Source organism: Rhineura floridana, chromosome 3 (genome assembly GCF_030035675.1).
Source record: "Rhineura floridana isolate rRhiFlo1 chromosome 3, rRhiFlo1.hap2, whole genome shotgun sequence".
Classification (NCBI taxonomy): domain Eukaryota; kingdom Metazoa; phylum Chordata; class Lepidosauria; order Squamata; family Rhineuridae; genus Rhineura; species Rhineura floridana.
In genome coordinates this window covers 219,983,820-220,004,406 of record NC_084482.1, presented here as the reverse complement: position 1 = coordinate 220,004,406, position 20,587 = coordinate 219,983,820, and the positions used below count along the sequence as shown (strand labels likewise).

The window sequence follows — 20,587 nt, the reverse complement described above, 5'->3', positions numbered from 1 at the left end:
GTCCTCTTTTTGGAAAAGTTACAATGCAGTTAAAAAGATGGTGGTGGTGATGAAGATGTTAACAGACCACACGTGTGTGGAGTGTGTGTGTGTGCATTTGCTAGGAAATAAAACTGTGAAAGCCAGTCAGGGTGACCCCAGATGGCTAACATCTGCATTCAGACAAGTGTGGTTGATCATGTTGTGATAAAGCACTGCACGTAAAACATTAAGCTCACTGCAGTCCTTATTTTGTGATTCATTCATGATTTCTGCAAAATGAAGAGAGATTTAGGTCTAAATTCCCAAGATAAATATGTGACTATCATTACTATGGTAGTGAACATCAATTCTCGAAACTGATTTTAAAAATCAGATGCCATCTTTCGTTTTTGTGGTCAGGTACTCCTTTGTATTCAGATCAGGCCTGAGTACAATAATGTAACACTTGGGCATGAAGATGCAGCCCAGAAGCCCAGTGCTGGAGGCCAAGATAGAGAAGACCTGCACGGCTACCATGTATTTCCCCTTCATACTCAGATAGGTGGGCACAAAGGACACCCAAGCACTGCAGAAGACCAGCATGCTGAAGGTGATCAGCTTGGCTTCATTGAAAGCCCCAGGCAGCTTCCTGGCTAGGAAAGCCACCGTGAAGCAGATGGCAGCCAGGAAGCCCATGTAGCCAAGGGCAACATAAAACATGGCAACAGACCCTTCGTTGCATTGCAGGATGATCTCTCTAGCCTGGGAGTGCATATCAGATTCAGGGAATGGGGGAGAGATCCCCAGCCAGATACTGCAGATGACAACCTGGACACTGGAACAGGAAATGACAATGGAGTTGGCCAGACTCTTCCCCAGCCATCTTCTCACCTTGTTCCCTGGTTTTGTGGCCAGGAAGGCCAGCACCACAGTGATGGTTTTTGCCAGCACAGAAGAGACAGCAACTGAGAAGATGATACTGAAGGCTGTTTGTCGGAGAAGGCAGGTAGCTTTCCTTGGCCGGCCCATGAACAGGAAGGAGGACAGAAAGGAAAGCAGGAGGGAGATGAGGAGGATGAAGGAGAGGTCCCGGTTGTTGGCTTTGACTATGGGAGTTTCTAGGAATTTGATGAAGATTCCTAAAACAAGGCCTGTGGTTAAAGACAAGAATAGGGAAATGGAAGCTAAGATGATCCCCAAAGGTTCTTCATAAGCCAGGAAGGTGGTAGTCTTTGGGATACATTGATCTTGCTCTGTGTTTGGATGTTGATCATCTGGACATTTCATGCAATGGTCTGCATCTGCAAAGGAGAAACAGAATGGCTTCAGCATGACTTACATCCATAATTATCTGTGTTCTTCTAGATTTGGGGAAAAGATGCTGATGTGGGAGAAGTCAAGAAATAAGAATGTGTGTTAGGGAAGGGCAAATTATTCATTTTAGTAATGGGAAGATCTGTCAGTCTCAGTTCTCTCCGTTTCTCATTTTTCCAATCTTAAATTTAGTTCACATTTTTGCAGCAATTTGTGATTTTATTTTTTTTAAAAAAACGTGAGATTTCTCCAGTGATTTGGGGGAATTTCTCCTAAGAAATACATCTTTAAAGACATTTTTAGTACTGCATACATTTTTGCAAGCCATTGCTTCTCATATATTGCATTTTCGCAATTTATTTTTCACTCATATATTCATTTCCATGCACACTTTTTCCTAATAGAAGCATTTTTGTAAACACGGGTTGGCGAACTGCAACACAAATTTTGAACAAGGGCAAATTTCAAAACATGGTTGTGTTTCGGTTATTATAATGTTTTGGAAATTGAGAATCTGATTCGGAATTGAAAAAATTCTCACCCATCCCTTGTTCATTTACTTATTTAATCTTTACCCTTCTATGCTGCCACTCCTCTAAGTACATAGAGGAGGCACTCAAGGTATTTAAAGCAACCTTGTGAGATAGATTAGGATGAGAGTGTGTTACCCAATGAGCTTCATGGCAGAGTGGGGATTTGAACCCTGGTCTCCCAGGTCCTATTGCAACACTCTAGAAACCACACTGGCTTTCTCCAGCAGAGGAGACACTTCAGTCCATGGCCTCATCACACAAGAAATGCATTCAGAAAACAGGGGCAGGAAATATGCCTCTGTGAGACATTCCAGAGGAAACCACACAGGGCAAGATGAAGCAGTTTCTTAGCTTGGTGCACAGAAAGGAAACTGTGTTGTTCAAATCTGGAAGTGGAAGGTGGGTTAAGCTCACCATTACTTAGGAGAAAATGAGACAAGGATAGAAAAAACACATGTGTGGGTTACAGTTGAATTGCACTCTTACTTCAAGGAGTTCAGCTTACCATGCATGTGGTTATCTTACTTTTTATTCACAACTTTTAGGTATGTCAGGCTGAATAGTAGTGAATGGCCTGAGTCAGGACTCTCCCTTGTCCCTGAGCAGAGATGTGAACTTGGTACTCCTCAGTCCAAAGCCAAAACTCCAACTACTTCATCAGTCTGGCCACAACTTACTATGCTCCCCAGTGAGGTATTCCTGGTGTCTTCATTGTAATTTTAATGAAGGTGATTAAAAGCAGAGGCCAAGACAGGAACTATATTCAGAAATGTCTCTCAGATCACCACAGAAAGTGTCTCTGAGTGAATCTTTGCCCAGCATATTTGGTCCCAAGGAATTCCCTCTCCCTAGGACTCACCCACCTTCCTGAGTGGAGATGGTCCCTTTTGCACAAGGAGCACAAGCGTAACAGCAAACCGGCTCTCCTTCTTGAACCACCTTCTTGTATCCAGGGCGACAGATTTCAGTACACCTGGAGTGAGGCACGGTCTAGCCAGAATGAGAGAAGAAGGTGCATCAAGGGGAAAGCGTTAGGAGTATTTGTGTCTTCTTGTCCCACTGACCGTAAGTGACCTCCACACCTTTGTACTGGGGAAAATCTCACTGAAATGGACATTGGTGAATTAAGGTTTGATGAATGGATTATCATGTATTTATGCCTCATTTTAATGGTTTTATTTCATAGGTCTGTGAGGCAGGTGATGACATTTTGGATAAACTAAAATGGAGGACATTCACTGCATTTGGAAACCAAAATCTGTCCAACATCCTGTGGTAACAAGGGCAGTAAGCAGTACAGCTGCGTCGGGCTCGTTAGGTGGTCCTTCTGAACTGCTAGAGCCAATAGCCACCCCTCGTGGCTGGCTCTGCTGTGACCTCTGGATTTCCAAGCTTGAAAAAATGCATGGGGACCATCTGCAGATACAAGAAGCTCCTCAATTCCCATCATCTCTATACGAGGGTGAATTTCTGGGCTGCCACCTCGCATCCCTGCCCTATATTCAGTGGGACTTACTCCCTGGTAAGCATGCCAAGGATTTCAGTTGAAGTTGGCTGTGATTTATCCAACAAATCATTAATCCTTAACAAATGTAACATGTGCAATAAAATGCCCCCTACCTTGTTAAATAACATGGGCCACGCAATGGCTTCTGAGTTAATGGTGAACTTTATGTCAGTAGATGCCTCTCTCTCCACACTCCCAATTTTCACTCTGTCATGAGACTTATTTGGAAACATCACCCAATTCTCAATATCATAGTGGCCTGTCAGATCCCCATTCTCATCAAATTGGAGTCCACCTATGGAAGCATTTGAAAACTGGATTTCTCTCAAGAAAGAGTGAAGCTGGAATGACATGGAAAACAGCATTAACAAACCATGTTGGATAGCTCTACCTTGCTCCCTTTCAGCTCTTATGAATTGGAGCCAATTCACATATCATTCAGATTATAAAACCTATTCAGACATTCAATTTTATTGATTAAAACTTTTATACACCACCTCTCTTAGAAGATAGCGCGGTGGTTTAGAATAAGATCAGAAGTAGTAGAAAATATAATAAACTATAGGGCTGTGCACAGACCACCCAACCCAATCTGTGGCTTCAATTTTGAAATACATATAATTCCTGATTTGGTCCAGACATATTTGTACCCTTTCCAGTTCAGATCCAGTGTACTAGCCCCAGCTGTGGGCCACTGCAAACTTTAAGGATCGATGCCATGGAATCAAGGAGGCAGATTCAAAGGTTTACTCACAAAGAGCCAAGATGTAAGCACAGCCGATATCAAGGCAGAGTGGACAAAAGCCAGATGGTAAGACGGCAGCAACTGCAGGGGTGCTTCCCAGCTCTCGGAAGACGTCGAAAGATCTTCACAGCAAAAATGGCATCTTCCAAGGACAGGCCAAAGCATCAGGTCTGCCAAGAAGCCACAGTCCCTATCTGGCTCCAGCCCAGCTCGGCACCCTCCACTGCGAGAGGCAGCGGCGGCAGTGGCGGCAGCCTAGCGTAGATGGAATATCAAATCGTGTCCCTGGGTCATACCAATAGCTAGCTTCCGAGTCCAGGTCAAATAACGAGGGAGGCAGCATAGAAGGAAGGGATGAGGGCTCCCCCGTATTTTACGAGCATTCTCGTGCATTATAGTCCCTGGAATCACCACATAAAAGCCAACAGTGGTGAGGCTCTATCACCCATAGCTTTTGCTTCTACCGTCATCTTAGCAGCAATCTATACACCCAGGTATTACAAATATCAAGAAATCCCATTCACTTTCATTACAAAACAAAACCAGCCATGAGCTTCTTGGTTTTTGACATAGGGACACAAAATGTTGGGACTTGGTAGTCCCGAGAGAGAATTAATCCTGTGAAATATTGGGTGGATAGCTATAGGCGTTTTCATGTTACCCTCCTCTACATTTTTAAAGGTTTAAAAGTAAAATGGAAATAAAGTTCTTTTTTTACACAGTGACATGAAATGTGGGGAGATAGTAGTCTCGATGGAGGGGATTAATCCTGCCAAATTTCATCTGGGTAGCTCCAGTAGATTTCATGCTAGCCCCCTTTAAATTTTCCTTTTTCCATTTTTTTAAAAAAACTGTTTGACTGCTCAGTCATGCCAGATCTCCTATGTTTTTTAATTAAATTAGGTTTGTGAATCACTATGAGAACCAGTGTGGTGTGGTGGTTAAGGTGTTGGACTATGACCTGGGAGACCAGGGTTTGAATCCCCAGACAGCCCTGAAGCTCATTGGGTGACCTTGGGCTGGTCACTGCCTCTCAGCCTCAGAGAAAGGCAATGGGAAACCACCTCTGAATACTGCTTACCATGAAAACCCTATTTATAGGGTCACCATAAGTCAGAATCGACTTGAAGGCAGACCATCCATGTGAATCACTAGGCACTGGTTGGCAGCATCAAGCAGGTACAGGTGGGCAGCACCATGGAAATAATATATGCATGTAGAGCCATCCAATCTGGTGACATGGTGGTCCTTAAAGAGGCAATTACCCCTTCCAAATATCAGGTGGGTAGCCACAGGAGTTTACACGTTAGCCACCTTTGAAGTTTCTTTTTTTGAAAACAGATTAAAGACTTTGAGTGCTCATTCAGTCTTGCCAATGCTAAGGTAAGAAATGCCTAAAAGGTTTAGCTGGTTTGGTAATAGTAATACTATGTATCCTCCAAGGATATATCACACAAGCTGAATGCTTCATATGGCTTATGGAGAGCATAAACTCTGAGACAAGTAATCAACAAAAGAAAAATTTTATGGATGAATTTTATGAACTGTAGTGCTAATTAGGGTGCCAGGTTCCACCTGGAGACTCCAGATTTTTGGGGTCCTCTCTTGGTCTCCAGGTGAGACACCCCAATCTCCAGACAACAAAACGTCAGCCTCCTCCTCCAACATCTGTTAAATGAGCTCTGGCTGGCTGCTCTAAACCGAGCCTTTTAGGTTTGTAGCCAATAAGTGAAGTCAGAGTTGTGATTGACATGGGATTTGTTGACCTTCTGGCAATAGCTAGAACTCATTGCAGGGCCAGAAAACTGTTGTCTTTTCTTGGTTTATAGCTTTCTCTCTGTGTGCAGGTCAGAAGGTATAGAACAAAAAACCACAGGGTAGTTGTTTACTGTAAACAATTTGAGTTATAATAAAAGTGCCAATGCAGGGTTTTTTAAATGATTTGCAAAAATAGTATATTATAAATTTTATCTTTCAAATAATTTTTGAACAGAAATTTAAAAGAAGTGTACATGCAACTTATTTAAATTTTCCTGGGCTGTTGAAGAGGGCAATTGCTTTGTCTAATTCATGGCTTGTTTTTAAAACCTTCTGAATATGAAATTTTAATCCTGTACTCGCTTTTCTGGGAGTAAAGCTGCAATGCTAATCCCAGATACAGGATTAAACCCCATTGAATTCAGTGAGATTTATTCTTTTAGTAGATATTGTGAGAATTGTGCTGTAAATTAATGGGAATTTGAGTGAACATTGCAAAGGATTGTGTTTATGTTGTAAATCTTTCTCTTGCCCTCCAATCCTATTTTTAAAAGCAATTTACTTAGCAAACCTAAAGCAAACTTACCTAGGTGTCACTGCTTTTTTGTAGGAAACTAGTACCGATTTTATATTGACCAACAGATTTGGGAAAAAATCCTGTTATGTGGGTTGTAAGTATATTGTATTTTTTCATCTCCAGTGTATATGCATATGGAATTTTCCCAATAACCCTGTGAAGTAGTGTTGGAAACCAAGGCAGCTCACAAGAAGAAATAAATCCATTTAAAATTCAATAATCATAAAACAATTATGAAAAAATTGCGAAACAACTGAAAGTGGAATGATTCTGAATATTGGGTTGGGTGAGTGCTGTTTCTTATCACTTGAGGGTGCAGTCCTGTGTATACTTCCTTGTTTGAGTAAGTCCCATGGAAGACATTGGGACTTGCTTCTAAGTAGACATGCATAGGATTGCACTAAAATATATTTACAGGTTGTGCAAATAATAAACATTTCTGGCAGTCATGCTTATATAAATGTTTCTTCATGCTATGCCCCAATAAGTATCTGATTTCACACTATGGTTGTACATTATTATTTCCTCTACATTTTAAGGTGGCCCTTCTTCTTTGGGGTGGACATGGTCCCCCTCTGTGGTTTTTACTCTGAGGGGCAGATTAGGCTGAGAGATGGTGAGCAGTCCATGGTCACCCAGTAAACTTCGTAGCCGATTTCTGTGTTTTTTTTTAAGAAACAGCAAATTAAAATGATTTACATGCAGGCCAAGTTTATTAACTAGATCCACGCAATATGTGTAAAGTCATCCAACTCACATTTAAAGTACATTACTTCCTTCAAAGAATCCTGGGAAGTGTAGTTTCCCAGCACAATTATAGTTCCCACCACCCTCAACAAACTACAGTTCCCAGGATTCTGTGGTGGGATTCATATGCTTCAAATGTGTGTGTTGAATGTGCTTTATATGAATGGTGTGGATCTACCCTAGGTGTGCTGTGCATTCATTAGTGAATTGAAAACAACAATTTTAAAAGATAGTTTTTAAACAGGTGAAGGGCTATAGCTCAGTGGTAGGCCATACTCTTTGCACTGAAAGGTCCAAAATTCAAGTTCTGGAAAAGACTATTGCCTTGTATCCTGGAGAGCCAATGCTAGTCTATGTCACCAGTACTGAGTGAAAAGGTACCAAATGGCCTGAGTCGATATAAGGCAGATTCCTTTGTTCCTAAAGGGCCACAGTGACTCCAAAATTTATTTATGTATTTTATTTACAACATTTATATACTGATTTATTGTATAAAAAAACCTCAAAGCAGTTTACAGAAGAAATAAAAACAATGAAATTATTGGAAAAACAGTTAAAGTCAGTATTTAAAAACATTCAAAATAATAAAACCAACAATGATTTAAAAACAGATTAAAAATATAATAGCTTCTACATGCCTGGATAGGCTTGCTTGAACAAAAATGTTTTTAGCAGGTGCCATAAAGAGTACAATGAAGGTATCTGTCCAATGTCAATAGGCAGGGAGTTCCAAAGGATAGGTGCTGCCACACTAAAGGACTGATTTCTTACAAGAGCAGAAGAAGTACTATGTGGAACCCATAACATCAAGAAAACCACACCTTGAACTTGGCCTGGGAGCAAACTGTCAACCAGTGCAGATTTCAGAGAAGAGGTATGATGTGCCGATAAGTCTCATTTATGTTAGCAGTCATGCCACAGCATTCTGCACAGTCAGGTTGTGCTGCATGGGGATTTCTGTGACCTTGGCTGCCTGGCTGCCAGGTTGTTGTTTTTAGTTTTGGTTAGGAACCTTGATTTCTTGTGGGATGCTGAGTTTTCTGTCTTACTCATAGGAATCTTGTTGTAGTTGGTATGATATTACATTTAGGAAATCATCACTGTCTTTCCCTTTTTCTATTTGCATTTCATTTACCTCTGACCTCACACCCTTATATCCATAGAAGCAACAACAGTGGTTCTCTGTGCTCTGCTCAAGCCCCTTAAGCCCACTGATGGCGCACCTTGTTGGGTGCATGAAGGTTTGTTTCTTGCCTAATAGTGGTAAAGGGGAATTCACATATTGGGAAGTGTGGCTTCAACTGCTGTTATTCACAGTCTGCTGCCTGTGAACAGAGCTTGGAAAAGTTACTTTTTTGAACTACAACTCCCATCAGCCCCAGCCAGCATGGCCACTGGATTGGGCTGATGGGAGTTGTAGTTCAAAAAAGTAACTTTTCCAAGCTCTGCCTGTGAAGGTAGACCAAACCACGTATGTTTTCTCTCCGTCAGTTATTACTCACTAGAATTGGACTGGCTGTCAAAGTGAGTTTAGAGCAGCTCACAGGGTAGGCAGAAAAGGGTAGAGAATCTTTTAAACTCTTACTCATTGCTCAAACCTCTCTCTGCAGTGAAGCGTCAAATGTGTAAAGAAGTTCGGAGCACCCATATTAAAAGGCAGGGGCAGGACGTTCCAGGCAGGGGGTTGCCAACCCTACTTTGGTATGGATATCTTTGCAGTGGATCCCTAGTCAAGACTTACGAGGGGCACAATCTAACCATATCTACTCAGTTAATCCTGTTGAGTTCTATGGCTCTTAGTCCCTTAATAAGTGTGCTTAGAATTGCAGCTTTCTGAGGCATGCATCTTTACTCCTGAGTCCTCCCATCTAACATCCTGAGAACACTAGGCTCCCTTTTTCCTACAATGGCCTTATGGTGACTGGCCTAGTCTGAGGCACTTAAATCCTTCTTGCCAGAAGCAAGTAGGCTAGATTTAATGTTCCCTACTCAGTCTCCCTAAGCAGGTGTGAACACCCTCATGTAGCTAAGACTGCTAGCATAATTTCCAACCTGAGAATTTTTTTTCTGGACTGGTATGCTCCAAGCAACTGTGGCTGATGCTTATCATGCTTAATGGCATCACGAGGGCCCATCCCATGACATCACGAGGGCCTGCCTCTGAACTCTCAGGGTTTGGAAATCTTCTGACCTGGAAACCCTAGTGCTAAAACAGCAGTGACAGAAAATTAACAATAATTAGAATATTGGGCTGTTTGGAAAATAAAAATCATTTTTAAAAGGCTGAAATGGCTGCTAGTAAATGAAATCTGAAATTCAAGGTAATATAAATGTAGCATAAACACAACTAGTTATAGGGTAGCTCTGTTGCTTCCTTAAAAAAAAAAAAAAAGAATTCTGCTGCAAGCAGATTGCCAAATCTGCAGAGCAGTAAATTGGGGGAAGTAAGTATAACCGAACAGCAAATGAGGGTTTGTGGAAAGAAAATGTAAGCTTGGCAACTTTCAAAAAACTACAGTAACACACACACACACACACACACACACACACACAGAGTTATGAACAATTATAGAGAAATGGAAGAGAAGCAGATAAGGCTTAAGAGGCAAGATTTGCTACAGCTGCTAGTCTTAAGAGCATTCTGCTTGGAGAATTACAAGACTGAGAGAGCTAAGCAGCCTCAGCGTTTTCCTTTCATGGTGTGTGATCCCACCCCAAGCACTATGATGGGAGAAGCAAGGCTGTCTCCAGAGCAGGGCTTCTGTGCTGATGGGCAGGAAGAATGGTAGTGCGGTGTAAATAAAAGACAGCATTCCCTCGCCCTTCATGTTTTGTCTCATTGCTAAATTCGATGCCACAGGTAGGACAATGGGCAGCAGTTTGAAAAAAGGACAAGGAATACCTGCCATGGCTGCAGCCTTGGAGATTCCACCCTGTCTCCTCCACCCACCATCAACATCCACTTGGATTTGGGTGAATATGCAGCATTTAAGGCCTGCGCTATGGTTTGGACACTGAAGTAGGTTCTGTAGCTGTCTTGAGACAGGACTCTCTCCAGCTCCTCTTGGGGCAGAGATTCCAAGTTCTCCTTCTCTGTGCACCTTTGCCAACCTCTGACAGACAACACGTGCTTTAAATATGAACAGTAAAATGCTTTCTTCCAAAACTGTTCAAGAGCAGGTGAATCTGACCTATAGTAGTTCTGTTTTGTTCTTATTTGGGACTTCATGACAAAGGACAGAGAACCATGGATGTACTTGAATTTCTGAGGAAGAAAATTCAAATTCATGTTGATGTCCTGAAAATTTATTGTAATAAGGACTGTTGCCTGATTTTTATGCTCAAGTATTCTTTGTAGTGACCTAAGTACAACCATTGCAGAATGAGGGTATTCATAATAAATAATTACACTGACTTGTCTCCATATTTCAACTGCTTCATTCAGGCCGGGAGTTTCAAAAAAATTCTTTTCATGCAATCTTTGTGAAAAGGCAACACAGATTCCACTGCTAAGCATCAGAGGTGTCAGAGTACTGAAGAACTTTTCTCCATTGTCATTGTCTGGAGCTAAGAGGCCAATCCACGTCCATCCAAAATGCAGGAGCAACTTGACAATCCCTAAGTACTGGATTTTTTCTTTAGGGACCGTCCGGTAGACAAAAGGGAACTGGGTTTTATCATCAAGAACCTGAGCATTAAAGCCATAACTGATCTAGTGAGGAAAGAGAGAGATTTTGGTTTCAGGCCCCCAGAACAGAAACAGGAATTTTATGCAGCTGAAATTCTCCTCAGTCCCTCCATGGCTCCCCCTTCACACCTGTGGGATTTTGTACAAGCCTGACATGGTTGAAATCTCTTTCGAGATTATGGAATTGGCCCCTTCAAGAACAGCCAGCAACTTGTTCTGCTTTCCACAGTTATAGTTTGGAATATTGCTTCCCCCGCCTGCAAGCAGGTCTATCATGGCATCATAGGTCATCCTTGCTTCAAAAAAAGTCTCATAAAGGTTGTAGCCCAGGGAGATGTTGGGTAAGAGCCTGGGATCCTGGTTGATCTCCTGGATGCTGAATAGGAAGGACAAGATGTGCCAGATCTTTGGATGTAGTACACTGCAAAAAATAAACCAGTTAAAATGTGTGAAATTACTATTCACTATTCAAAAAAATAAAAATGTCAATTCAATTAACACATTATTTCTTTTATCAGTCTAAGGATCTTTCCAGGCAATATAAATCTAACAGTAGCTGATCCCCAAATAATGGTCTGTATGCTTGTGCTGGGGGCAGGGTGAATAGAGACATATCCTTGTTGCCAGGTAAAAATCCATTTCCCCTTCAGAATAAAAATGGGGAGATGGACACTCCATTGCAGAAGAGAAGCACACAACCTCTTGTATATAAATAATGTATTTGTTTGTTTGTTTATTACATTTATATACCGGCCCATAGCCGAACCTCTCTGGGTGGTTTACAGCAATTAAAAACAATAAAAACAAATTTACAAATTTTAAAACACAAAACACAATTTAAAAAATATTAAAAACAATTTAAAACACATGCTAAAATGCCTGGGAGAAGAGGAAAGTCTTGCCCTGGAGCTGGAAAGATAACAGTGTTGGCACCAGGCGCACCTTGTCAGGAAGATCATTCCATAATTTGGGGGCCACCACTGAGAAGGCCCTCTGCCTTGTTGCGAGACTCCGAGCTTCCCTCACAGTAGGCACCCTGGAGGAGGGCCTTTGATGTTGATCTTAGTGTATGTTGGGAGTATAAGGAAATTTCTGCATAGGCTGCAGTTGCTTCAGTGGTCTTGGCTGCTTCAAAGGAGGTGCATAAATGCTCCTTTGATGAAACTCAGAGCTCAAGCTATTCTCAAAAAAGGGGGGGAAAGCTGCAATTGCAATTCCACATACACACATCAGTAGGGCTTACTTTCCAGCAGACATGATTAGGATTGCACTGTAGGTCAACAAAGACCACTTCAAGCCTGGCTAGCTACAAACAGTCTTGCCCTTCAGTGAAGCAAAGCCAAAGGGACTTCAAGCCTGAAAGAAGGAACTGTTCTCTCCTCAGTCTGATTGCAATAGCAGTGCCATAAATCTGATGCCCTCCAAAATATCAGCAGAAAATACTTGAAACTAACACCCTGATTTTTCTGCCAAACAGGCACTGCCTGAGCACTCACTCTCCCCTCCACTCTCTCCAAACACTCAATTGTGAGATGGATTTGGTTCTACATACTATAGAATAAATGCCATTCAAACATACTTGCTACCTTTATATTAGGCATTTATGCTGGGGACAGAGGGGGAAGCTGTGCACTGCCATTTCTGTTTAGACCACTAAGGAAGACCCATCTGAGCTGCAGCCTGTGCCTAAGCAAAGAGGCTGTTCTTTGGGTGGAAATGATGCTGGAATCCCCTAATTATCCAGTCATCAGTGAATCAGATGCTGTCTCCATGTTCATGAAGTCCCCAACACTTCTTCAAAAGGTAACAGAGGGGTCAAGCAGGGGAAATGTTTTGCATGAAGTGACCACTAATGGGGATTAGAAAATTGGGGATGTTCTAGGAGCAATTTCAGTGCAGGCAGGTGTGGAAACACTAAACATATCAATCCATCTTTTCTTATGAATGAATCCTGCTGGAATGAAGGGTTTGTATGAAAAACGTTGTCCATCAAATTTTCGAACTCTGACTCTGCTAATGAGGAAGTCCACTGGCCTGTATTTTATTTAAAGCATTTTTCATCCCACCCAACAACCAAAAAAGTCTCCCAGAGCATCTCACATTGTTAAGACAGTCCCTGTCCTCAGTCTTAAGATTTAAAAAGACGTGACCTAAAAGGAAAGGTTTGATCCCTGAACAGATTCCTTTACATTCTTCAAAAGGTAACACAGCAGCATAGTATGGGTGTTATTTCACCAGGGATGCCCAGGGAAGCAGAAGAGAGGACAGGGGTGGGATCCTGCGGCCCTTCAGTTGTTGCTAGATTCCTACTCCCATAAGCCCCAGCCAACATGGCCAATGGTCAGGGATGACAGGAGATGTAGTCCAGCAACATCTGGATGGCCACCAGACGCTACTACTGCTACTATTACCCATCCTTCACCCAATGGTCCCAAGATGGGTTACAACAATATTAAAATACATTAAAAACCATTTCAAAATAGTCTAAAATGCATAACTAGGATGGGTCCTAAAAATAAGCATCTCAGGTGTCAAATGCCATGGCAAAGAGGTATGTCTTCAGCATTCACCTAAAACTGTACAGCGAAATTACCAGACACACTTTGGTGGGGGAGGGATTTCCACAACTTAGGGGCCTCCACAGAGAGTGCCACTCCCCTGAGCTACTGAGGGTGGCAAAGCTTCCAAAATGGCCTCCTCTCCTGATCTCATAACCTGAGAAGGTGTGTAGGGAAGGAGGTGGTATAAGAGAAGATGAAGAGTTCTTACATAGAATGCTGAACAGCGTGTTGAAGCAGTAGAGGAGACTGTTGTGGAGAACAATGACGAAGTGGAGGAAACTCCATGGAAAAGGGTGACAGGAGTGGAAGAGCTAGAAGACACTCTTCACTAGTGGAACTACTGAACCACTTCCAGGCCCCTGAGGATGAGACTAGAAAACAGCCTGCCGGGGAAGAGTTACAGGAGACCCCACATGATAGCAAGTGAGAGGCTGAAGCTCAGTCAAGCTGAGGCAATGAAACCACACCCCACAACAACAACATCAAGAGAAGAGTAGTAGTGATAGGAGACTCCCTACTGCACAGGATTGAAACCCAAGTATGCAGAGAAGATCCATGGACTCGCCAGGTATGCTGCCTCCCTGGAGGATGGATTAGAGATGTGGCAGAATGGTTGCCATTGATCATAAAGCCCATTGACAGATATCCCTTTCTTCTCATCCATGTGGGAACGAATGATACTGCCAAGCTGAGCTACGGAGAAATTGCATCTGACTTTGAAGGTCTGGGAAGGAAACTCGAGGATTTTGGGGCCAAGATAGTTTTCTCGTCCATCCTTCTGCTACTTAGCGCTTATCCAAACGGAGCGGGATAATCCACGGTTTCCATATTTGGTTTGTCATCTGATAGTCCTCACTTTGCCTTTTAGTTCGCTCTTTCCCAATTAAAAAAAAATGCTTTTTTGCACCCGCGCACGCGGCAGTAAGACCCCTACATTCTTTTCACTTTTTCCAAGCTCTGCCTCTAAAACCTCCCCCTATCAACCAATCGGTCAGCAAAAAAATGACGTATGCTACTCTCCCCCTTTGCAACGAAGCAGAATATGGCTGTAAAGGAGTTCTCGCTGTGGAAGGAAAGGGAGAAGGAGGGGGGGCCTCTGGAAAGCTTTGTCAATTTCATTCTACTCGCTGGTTTTTTTGTTTCAAATCATTTCGCTGTGGGAAGGAAAGGGAGAGGGAGGGGGGTGACACGTTTCTTGCTGTATGGTTCTCCAGTCTCTATAGTTCCAGGTGGCAGAGATGCTGTAGCAAACCAGTCATATGCAGGGCAGGGAATGCCCATTACTTTCAACGGGTAGAACTGGGGGCAGAAAAGCCCATGCGTCTCAATGGGTAGACCGGGCGTCACAACAGCCAATGCATTTCAATGAGTAGATCTGGCATTTCAATGGGTAGACCTGGCGTCTGGAAAGTCTATGCATCTCAATGGGTAGACCAGGCCACCAGGTCTACCCATTTGAAACCTGTTTTCTTTCTTGTTTGTGTTTGCGATATTACGCTTATGTATGCTCTTCTGCCTTTATGGATATTTAAGGACATGCACACGCTAGCAATTGCACTTATTTCTCCAAAAAAGCAAGAAATGTGTCACACACCCCTCCTTCTCCCTTTCCTTCTGGCGGCGAAATGATTTGAAACAAAAAACCCAGCAAGTAGAATGAAATTGACAAAACTTTCCAGAGGCTGGCATGAAACCGACCAGCAGCCCCTTTCTCGCTTGCTGTGCATTGCAGATCTCACCCAGAGCGGCCGCCCAGTTTGCAGGCTGGCAAAAAATAAAATGCATCTGCGCAGTAGTTGCAGGGGCCCCCCCAACACCCCACCATTGCGATGATTGGTTCAATTTTCCCGGGCTTATTCTCACACATGTGCAAAAGTGCAGACATGGGATTGTCTGGAACGAGGAGAAGGGGCAAGGGGAAACACCCAAGAACCACCCATCAGCTGTAAAGTCTGCGGTATTGCATCCTACCTCCTGAAGGCACAGCGGATTATTCCCGATTTTAAACAGCAAATCGCATTTTTGCCAGTATTGCAAGGAGCAGATTTAACCCGTGAAAATGTGTAACAGCGTGAGACGTCATTTGGACGACCGAAAAATAATGAACACACATAGCGGGCGTGTCACACCTTTTGCAGTCGTCTGTATGAGCCCTTAGATGAGGAGTGGAAAGGGAAAGGAAAATACTCTGGGTGAATGACTGTCTATAAAAGTGGTGCCGACACAAGAAATTTGGATTCTGGGATCATGGGCTATGCTTCCTGGAAGATGAACTGCTCGCAAGTGATGGGTTGCACCTCGTAAGGATTGGGAAGAATGTGTTTGGCCACTGTCATTAAGAGAGCTTTAAACTGAATCCTAAGAAGGAGGGAGACATAAACTTGGAGGTAACGACTAACAAAGGCTTGTGCACAGTAAGAGGAAACGAGGACACGGCTCTAATGGGGCCCAGTAATAGTGTTCATAAAATTGTAGGGAGGAAGCCAGACCATAAATCAAATGGTATCTGATGTCTGTATAATAATGCCCAGAGTATGGGAAACAAACAGGACAAACTTGAACTCTTAATACAGGAGACGAAATACAACCTGATAGGTGTCACTGAAACTTGGTGGGATGACTCCCATGAGTGGAATACAGCAACTGAAGGATATAACTTGTTCAAAAAGAACAGAAGGAATAAAAAGGGAGGCAGTCACACTATATGTTAAAAATAGATATCCCTGTACAGAAATATAGGAGGATGAGCTTTTTAGCTCCACCGAAAGTAAAATAAATGGGGCAAGGAATAAAAGGAACATGGTAGTTGGAGTCTAATGCCAACCACCCAATCAAGGAGAAGATGAGGATGAAACTTTTGCAAAGCAAATTGTCAATATTTCAAGGAAGCATGATGTAGTAGTAATGGGGGACTTCAATTGCCCCAATATCTGTTGGGAGAGAAATTCTGTCCAACATGCTCCCTCTAAGAAATTCCTGATTTGTGTTGGAGATAACTTTCTCCTACAGAAAGTGGAGGAAGCAACTAGAGGATCAGCTATCTTTGACATGATTCTAACCAATAAAGAATACTTGGTGGATGAAATGGCAGTTACAGGAATTCTGGGGGAAAGTGACCACACTATACTAGAGTTCATTATTTTAAAGGAGACAAAAGCTGAGAGTAGTCGAAAGCACACCTCAGACATCAGGAAACCCGATTTTATTAAACTCAGAACAATGATCAGTAGGGTTCCATGGCAAGCTACCCTGATGAGAAAAGGAATCCAAGATGGATGGGAGTTTCTAAAAAAAGAAGATTGTAAAGGATAATGGCAATCCGATTAAGGAATAAAGGGGAAAGAAAGGACAAGCCAATGTGGCTTCACAGAAAACTTAGAGATGACCTTAAAGCAAAGATGGACACATACAGGAAATGGAAGGAAGGCCAGGCCACAAAGGAAGAGTACAGACAGGTATCACGGAATTGCAGGGATGGTATCAGGAGGGCTAAAGCTGAGAATGAGCTGAAGTTAGCAAAAGATGCCAAAAGCAACAAAAAAGCTTTCTTCAGTACATCCATAGTAAAGATAAAGAAAAGAAATGGTGGTACAGCTACTCAATGGGGTGGCAAAATGATAACAGATGAGAAAGAAAAGGCAGAAGTGCTCAATTCCTACATCAGCTCACTCTTTTCCCAAAAGAGGGTCTATGACCCTTCTGAGAAATGTGAAGTAGAAGGGGCAGGATTGCAGCTTGAAACTGATAGACAAATGGTCAAAGAATACCTAATCACTTTGAACCAGTTCAAATCTGCAGGACCCGATGAACTGCATTCTAGAGTATTGAAGGAAGTGGTTGAAAAACTCTCGGAACCACTGTCTATCATCTTTGCAAAATCATGGAAGATGGATGTAGTGCCAAATGACTGGAGGAGAGCTAATGTTGTTCCTATCTTCAAAAAGGAGGAACTTGGAAACTACAGACCAGTCAGCCTGACATTGATCCCTGGGAAAATTCTGGAACAGATTATAAAGTGGTCAGTCTATAAGCACCCTGAAAACAATGCAGTGTTTACTAGAAACCAACATGCATTTATCAAAAACAAATCCTTCCAGACTAATCTTATCTCCTTGTTTATTGGGCAAACTCCCTCGACTGTGGGAATGCTGTGGACATAATATATCTTGACTTCAGGAAAGCTTTTGACAAAGTGCCCCATGATATTCAGATTGGCAAGCTAGCTAAATGTGGATGGAACAACGATCAAGTGGATCCACAGTTGGCTACAGAATCATATGCAAAGAATGCTTATCAATGGTTCCTCCTCCAACTGGGGGGAGGTAATAAGCCGGTTAGCACATGGCTCGATCCTGGGCCAAGAGCTCTTCAACATTTTTATTAATAACTTGGATGAGGAGGTGCAAGGAATGCTTATCAAACTTGCAAATGATATAAAATTGGGAGGGATAGCTAATATCTTGGAAGACAGAAAAACAGTTCAAACGGATCCTGACAGGCTGGAGCATTGGGCTGAAAACAACACGATGAAATATCACAGGGATAATTGCAAAGTTATACACCAAGGAAAAAGAAATGAAATGCACAGTTATAATATGAGGGATACTTGGCTCAGCAATACTACATGAGAGAAGGATCTTGGAGGTGTTGTTGATCAAAAGCTGAATATGAGCCAACAGTGTGATATGGCTGCAAAAAAGGCAAATGTTATTTTAGGATGCATTAACAGAAGTATAATTTCCAAATCGTATGAAACATTGGTTCCCCTCTATTCAGCACTGGTTAGACTGCAACTTGAGTACTGTGCCCAGTTCTGGTCACCACACTTTAAGAAGGATGCAGACAAACTGAAACAAGTTCGGAGAAGGGCAAAGAGAATGATCAGACAACTAGAAACAGAGCCCTATGAGGAGAGATTGAAAGAACTGGGGAGATATGAGAGCACCTTTCAAGTATTTGATAGATTGCTACACAGAGGAGGGCCAGGATGTCATTTTGATCTTCCCAGAGTGCAGGACATGGAATAAAGGATAGGTGGTTGGCTCTTCAACACTGGAGGCATTCAAGAGGCAGCTGAACAGCCACCTGTTGGGTATGGTTTAATTGGGATTCCTACATTGAGCAGGGGGTTGGGCTTGATGGCCTTATAGGCCCCTTCCAATTGACACCTGATTCTCAAGTCTGAGCACTCACTCTCTCCTCCCCTCTCTCCAAATGTTTGACTGCCCAGTGGATTTGCTCCTGCTGACTATAGAATAGATTTAACATAAGCACTTTCAACCACACTTGCAACCTTTATATTAGACAGTTAGGCTGGGGAACAGAAGGGGAAGCTGTGCGATAGCATCTGTGTTAAGACCACAAAGACCAAGCCAACTTAGCTACAGCCTGTGCCTACACAAAGGGACAGTTTTTTTGGTGGTAACTGCAAGGAGGAACACATAAAATGGGGTTTTCATTCTATGGTTTATATTAATGGATCATGGCATGAGAACCTGAAAAGCACAGACTTCTGCGATGCAGCCATCACCTTGGGCCCAAGTTACAGGATGGTCAGGACTGGCTTGCTGAACTCAGGAATGAAGGTATTAACTAGCGTAACAAGTAATAAGGAAGGTTCCAAATTTCAAGTTTGCTCAGGAATAATCCTTTCAGCTGTTCGTGTCTGAGGTAAATTTTAGGTCTATGAAACCTAATGAGTTGCTCTAATTTACTCTTATACATTTGCATGTACATAGGATGCAGGAAACTCTTTCATGTGCCCAAGAGCTCATCCCCACCCCGTCCCAATTCACATGCAGGTCAATGCAAGCTCAAAATACATTTAAGAGGTCAGGTTTTGGTGGAGTCACTGGGATCTCTTGGGGCTCCAGGTACTTCCACATTCTATGCATTGCTCCCTAAGATCATCTTGACATGCAGCTTGGGAGACCAGGTAAGAAAAGGGATCAGAATATCTTTGTGGGTGTGGCAGTATGCAAGAAAAAAGAGAGAGAGAGACTGACTCTCACCAAGCATATAACTTGGGAAGGACTGAGAAGGTTAAATAGGTTTTCATCATTTTTTTCTAATAAGGTAGTGCCCTGGCCTCTATTATTTTACTTATTTGTTTTATTTCAAGTATTTTATCCCGCTCTTCAGGGAAAAAAAGTATCTCAGAGCAGCATATAAATGTCATCTTTAAGACAGTCCCTGTCCTCAGACTTACAATTTAAAGACAGAACACAAAAGGAAAGAGGATTAGGAGGGAGGAAGGTTTAATTTGGCTAAGAGGGATTTTCCCCTGAGCCTCTGGGTAATGAAGGAAGCCCATTCCCCCCTCTAATCCAATGGGAAGCCTGGCATCTACTTGCCTGTAGGAAGCCGTGTGACTTGAGTTAATTCAGTGCATGGCTTTGATCCCTGATCAAATTTATTTGTATTCTGGTGTCACATTCTGCAAAAGGCAACTCAGTAGAATAGGAGGGATAGTGTTTTACCGGGGATGAATAAGGAAAACAGAAAATAGGACAGGAGTGTGGTCAGTGGCCAGAGACGATGGGGACTATCATCTGGCAACATCTGCAGGACTACAGGGTGCCAAGCCCTGACACAAGGGCTCCTTCCCTGGTAAAGTGGAACCACCGGAGTGCAGGGGGAATGTAACGTCCATCTGCAAATAAGTACTTACTCCAGAAACATGGTTAGTGGGGTCTGGGAAAAGTTGTACAGAAGTTGCTGAAGAAAATACTTTGGAGATATGATCCCGCTGATGAGAAAATCTCCAGGTCGGTAGTAATTTTGTGCTCCGTTGTCTTCTCTGATCAGATTCAAGGGGCATTTTGCCTTCAGGTTCCCACAGACTCCATGGGGCATGAGCAGCAGAAGTAGCAACAGAAGCAGCAGGGAGATCATTCTGGTTCTGCCTCCTGCACCTGTCTTGAGAGTCCTCCTCCAGAGCCAGCTAACAGAAGAAGCCAAACACTTGCAAGACCCAACCTGCAGCAGCTTTACAAGTATGGGTGGCTTCAGAGCCATTCAACTCATGCAGGAATATCTCCTGGCCCCCTTTCACCTGCTCTGAATCTGGAGTCACTCTTTTTCTGACACAAAGCAGGAGATATTCTGAGTGCCAACATTTTCCCCCCAGGCACAGTGGGATAAATAACCTCATTTTATGCTTGATTCTGATGTTTACACACTCTCCAGAAATATCT

At 42.8% G+C, this 20,587-nt stretch overlaps 1 protein-coding gene across 1 annotated transcript; it reads right to left on the bottom strand.

Annotated features, from left to right (window-relative positions):
• Positions 1-351: 351 nt before the first annotated feature.
• Positions 352-20,246, bottom strand: LOC133379009 (vomeronasal type-2 receptor 26-like). Its single transcript, XM_061613621.1, has 7 exons — positions 20,062-20,246; positions 10,960-11,251; positions 10,558-10,854; positions 10,045-10,407; positions 3,429-3,656; positions 2,672-2,798; positions 352-1,262 (listed from the first exon to the last, which is right to left on the bottom strand). The coding sequence occupies exons 1-7, from the start codon at positions 20,244-20,246 to the stop codon at positions 352-354; spliced, it is 2,403 nt and encodes an 800-aa protein (XP_061469605.1).
• Between the last annotated feature and the right edge of the window lie 341 nt (positions 20,247-20,587).

What these genes read in the sequence shown, in the direction of transcription:
- LOC133379009 (XM_061613621.1), bottom strand. Translation starts at nt 20,246, where the DNA reads ATGCCCCATGGAGTCTGTGGGAACCTGAAGGCAAAATGCCCCTTGAAT. An exon ending in CAGTTGAAATATGGAGACAA is followed by an intron (nt 10,408 to 10,557) that starts GTCAGTGTAATT and finishes TTTCTTCCTCAG; the next exon opens with AAATTCAAGTACATCCATGG. An exon ending in GACCATCTCCACTCAGGAAG is followed by an intron (nt 1,263 to 2,671) that starts GTGGGTGAGTCC and finishes TCTCCTTTGCAG; the next exon opens with ATGCAGACCATTGCATGAAA.